The sequence below is a fragment of the Borostomias antarcticus genome (assembly GCF_949987555.1).
Source record: "Borostomias antarcticus genome assembly, chromosome: 1".
Taxonomy (NCBI): domain Eukaryota; kingdom Metazoa; phylum Chordata; class Actinopteri; order Stomiiformes; family Stomiidae; genus Borostomias; species Borostomias antarcticus.
Genome location: NC_140234.1, coordinates 11,951,021 through 11,954,994, shown reverse-complemented (window position 1 = coordinate 11,954,994; position 3,974 = coordinate 11,951,021). Strand labels below are relative to the sequence as shown.

Here is a 3,974-nt window from a genome sequence, read left to right as displayed (position 1 = left end):
ACACACAGACTGACTCTGTCACTGCCTCTGATAGACTTACTCTGTCACTGCCTCAGACACACAGACTGACTCTGTCACTGCCTCAGACACACAGACTGACTCTGTCACTGCCTCAGACACACAGACTGACTCTGTCACTGCCTCAGACACACAGACTGACTCTGTCACTGCCTCAGACACACAGACTGACTCTGTCACTGCCTCAGACACACAGACTGACTCTGTCACTGCGTCAGACACACAGACTGACTCTGTCACTGCCTCAGACACACAGACTGCCTCTGTCACTGCCTCAGACACACAGACTGACTCTGTCACTGCCTCAGACACACAGACTGACTCTGTCACTGCCTCAGACACACAGACTGACTCTGTCACTGCCTCAGTCACAGACAGACTCTATTAATTCTATAGTTAAGTTTGTTTCAGTAAAAGTTCTGAATAGTAATATGATCCACTCTCTGTGTTTTTGATGTTTGTAAATATACGAGCTGTTTTGGCCAGGAGGGATTATGGGCTTGTGTTCAGAGAAACCTGACCCTGGAACACAGATCAACTCCTCTGTTTCATAGATCTCATGGTGTGCTGTTAAGATGTTTGTTTGGGTAAGTATGGTGTACACATGTATGTCTGTGTGAGTGTGGTTGTGGTTGTGAGTGTGAGTGCGTATGCGAGTGTGCTAGGTGTGTTCATGCGTGTGTGTGTGTGTGTGTGTGTGTGTGTGTGTGTGTGATGTCTGCAGTTTTTTGCCAGTGCAGACAGTTGCCTTCCCATGAACAGCTGTGGGTTTACAACCAAGACAACAAAGAGTCCTAGAGTGCTAGAGAGCTGTGAAGAAAGACTGCGGCAGATAAAAACAGCCTGTGTATCGGCCTCATAAAGGCTGAATGTAGCTATTCTAGTTTCCACAGTGCAGCCCCAGGGCCCGGTGGTGGTGGAAGCGTGTCTACTGGGCTCAGTGGCCCAGTCTCTGACACCCCAGCCTGGCTCGTGGTCTCTCAACACAAACATGTTACAGCACCTGTGAGGAACACTGGCCATGCTATTTGGCACAACGTGCTTAGCCTCAACACGCAATGTGAATGATCGAAAGCATCACAACATTCATGGGTAAACTTAGGCAGCACAAAGGTGAGTGGTTGCAGAGGATGTGTATCAGCCTCCTGTATCAGTCTGGGTCTTAAATATGACATCATCCTGTATCAGTCTGGGTCTTAAATATGACATCAGCCTGTATCAACCTGGGTCTTAAATATGACATCATCCTGTATCAGCCTGGGTCTTAGAGCTATCATCCTCCTGTATCAGCCTGGGTCTTAGAGCTATCATCCTCCTGTATCAGCCTGGGTCTTAGAGCTATCATCCTCCTGTATCAGCCTGGGTCTTAGAGCTATCATCCTCCTGTATCAGCATGGGTCTTAGAGTTATCATCCTCCTGTATCAGCTTCTTCATGTAGATAGAACAGATAGCATAGCACACAAGCACATGTCCATAAGCCCTCATGCGAACAGTTTCTTCTCACTGGAGAGTTTAAATATTTAGTTGAACGTGATACAACTTCCTCACAGTTGACCGACGAGCCAGTCAGAACACCGCCTTATGACGACCCAAGTCAACACAGTCCCCATGGCAACATCCCCCCCCCCCAAGGTAACCATAGTGATCCAACAGTAAGCCTTTTGCAGTCTGCAGTACCCGGGGAGCTATAGGAGCTATAGGTGGAGAAGGTCAATAGGCCTCGTCCACCCTTCACTACTGTTGAAGCTCCAATGGCCGCTGAAACCCCCAAATCTTGAATTTGAAAGGAACTATGAGAGAGAATTTAGATTGCTATTCTTGCACTTTGCCTTCAGCACTACATTATGTTCTTAGTCACTTGTTTTAGAAAGGAGATGCACTTGTGAGTTCTGGCAAGTAGTGGTACATCGGCTTTTCCTATGGTAAATGCAATTATTGTTAGTCGCTTTGGATAAAAGCGTCTGCTAAATGACTGTAATATAATGTCATGTAAAATTCAGGAGTGATGATTGGTTGTTCATCTGCGTTCTTGAGTAGCTGTCTGTACATTAACATTTATACGGACTGTTCTAAAATAAAACTGGCAACTGTCTACATAGGCCTACTCTTTGTTTTATGGACTTTTCTGTAGCGAAGAACCTCTGTATGACACTTCGCCATTAATTCACTTTCCTAAGGCCTTTCGAAATCCTGAGGAGAAGTTGGGGCTCATGGACAATCCCCCAGCCCTGGCATGTCAAGACACAGACAGCGTAGCACAGTATGGCATTGTCAGTGTGGCACATTATGGCGTGGTCATTATTTAGGCTATACTCACATTAGCCCTCTTGCTGGACACAGAGAAGGTGGCTTTGCTGGAGAAGCGGGCAGTGGAGGGGCTGCAGACCGGAGCCTGTACCCCAGGACCGAGGGGTCTCGCAGGACTGCTGGAGGAGTTGGACTGGCCGCTGTTTATCTGGGCTAGCTGGGCCTGGGCCTGTGCTTGGTTCTGGCTCTTTGTGAGTTCAGAGTCCTGGAGGTCCTGGTGGTGGTTGAGCAGGACGCTGTGGTCCAACAGTGTCCCGGTGAGGAGCTCCACCTGTCGGGTCAAAGCCTCCAGCTGGCCCCGGAGTTGCCGGTTCTCCTGCTGCAGCTGTGTCACGACTCGGCCCAGATGCCCGCTGAGCTCCGACTCCTCCAGGCGCCGGTCCACGCCTTGTTTGAAGGCGCTGACGTCGACGTGGATCTCCCTGACCGCGTCCCGCAGCGTGACCTCGTAGCGGGCCAGCGCCGCACACACCGTCTCCCCCTCAGGCCCGCCCTCGTCCATCAGCTGGCCACTGTCCATGACTGCTCTGGGTTATTGACGGGGAGGGGCTGGGGGGGTCAAGGGTCAGGGTCACACTCGAACCCTCCTGCCTGCCTCCTCAGGCTCACTGCTGGATTCTCTTCCTACTGTTTATTCCCTCTCTCTCTTGCTCCTCTCTCTCTCTCTCTCTCTCTCTATCTGACTCTCTCTCTCTCTCTCCTTCCCCTTGTCTGACTCCTCCTGAATGACCCCTGACCTCTGGATAGGGGGGAGAGTCAGGCTATCAGCAGCAGTCAGACCTCCAGACCTCCACCAGAGCAGACCTGAGGAGTCAAACACAGAGCAGACCTGAGGAGTCAAACACAGTGCAGACCAGAGGAGTCAAACACAGAGCAGACCAGAGCAGTCAAACACACCGGGCAGAGCAAAAGTCAAACAAGACCAGAGCAGTCAAACACAGAGCAGAACGGAGGAGTCAAACACAGAGCAGAACAGATGAGTCAAACACAGAGCAGATAATAGCAGTCAAACACAGAACAGACCAGATCAGTCAAACACAGAACAGACCAGATCAGTCAAACACAGAGCAGACCAGAGGACTCAAGCACAGAGCAGACCAGAGGACTCAGACACAGAGCAGACCAGAGGAGTCAAACACAGAGCAGACCAGAGGACTCAGACACAGAGCAGACCAGAGGACTCAGACACAGAGCAGACCAGAGGACTCAGACACAGAGCAGACCAGAGGACTCAGACACAGAGCAGACCAGAGGACTCAGACACAGAGCAGACCAGAGGACTCAGACACAGAGCAGACCAGAGGAGTAAACCCTGCAGGACAGAGGTATCAAACACATTTCTTTAAAACTGCCCTTACAGACCAAAGCATTCTGAGATCTGACAGAAACCTTCAACATAACATTTCACAGTTAAAACCAGTTAAAACAATTCAAACACAACTGCCAAAACGGTTAACCAAAGAGGTTGGAACGGGACAGATACTTTCACAACTATGAGTCTGCGTGTGCGTGCGTGCGTGCGCACGTGTGTGTGTGTGCGTGTGTGTGTGTGTGTGTGTGTGTGTGTGTGTGTGTGATAGCACTAACCCATATCCCAGTATTGGTAACCCAGCTCACCTCTCAAGCTCCGGTGTAGTTTCCTCTGCGT

The 3,974-nt window shown here is 50.2% G+C and overlaps 1 protein-coding gene across 1 annotated transcript in view; it reads right to left on the bottom strand.

The window, feature by feature from the left end:
* The window catches only part of smtnl (smoothelin, like), a gene marked incomplete at both ends in the record, with an annotated part of 12,550 nt that extends 9,722 nt beyond the window's left edge, over positions 1–2,828 (bottom strand). Inside the window, one exon of the mRNA XM_084437778.1 lies at positions 2,337–2,828. Within this exon, the coding sequence (XP_084293904.1) occupies positions 2,337–2,828 (492 nt within the window). The remainder of the gene's footprint in view (positions 1–2,336) is intronic.
* Positions 2,829–3,974: the final 1,146 nt, after the last annotated feature.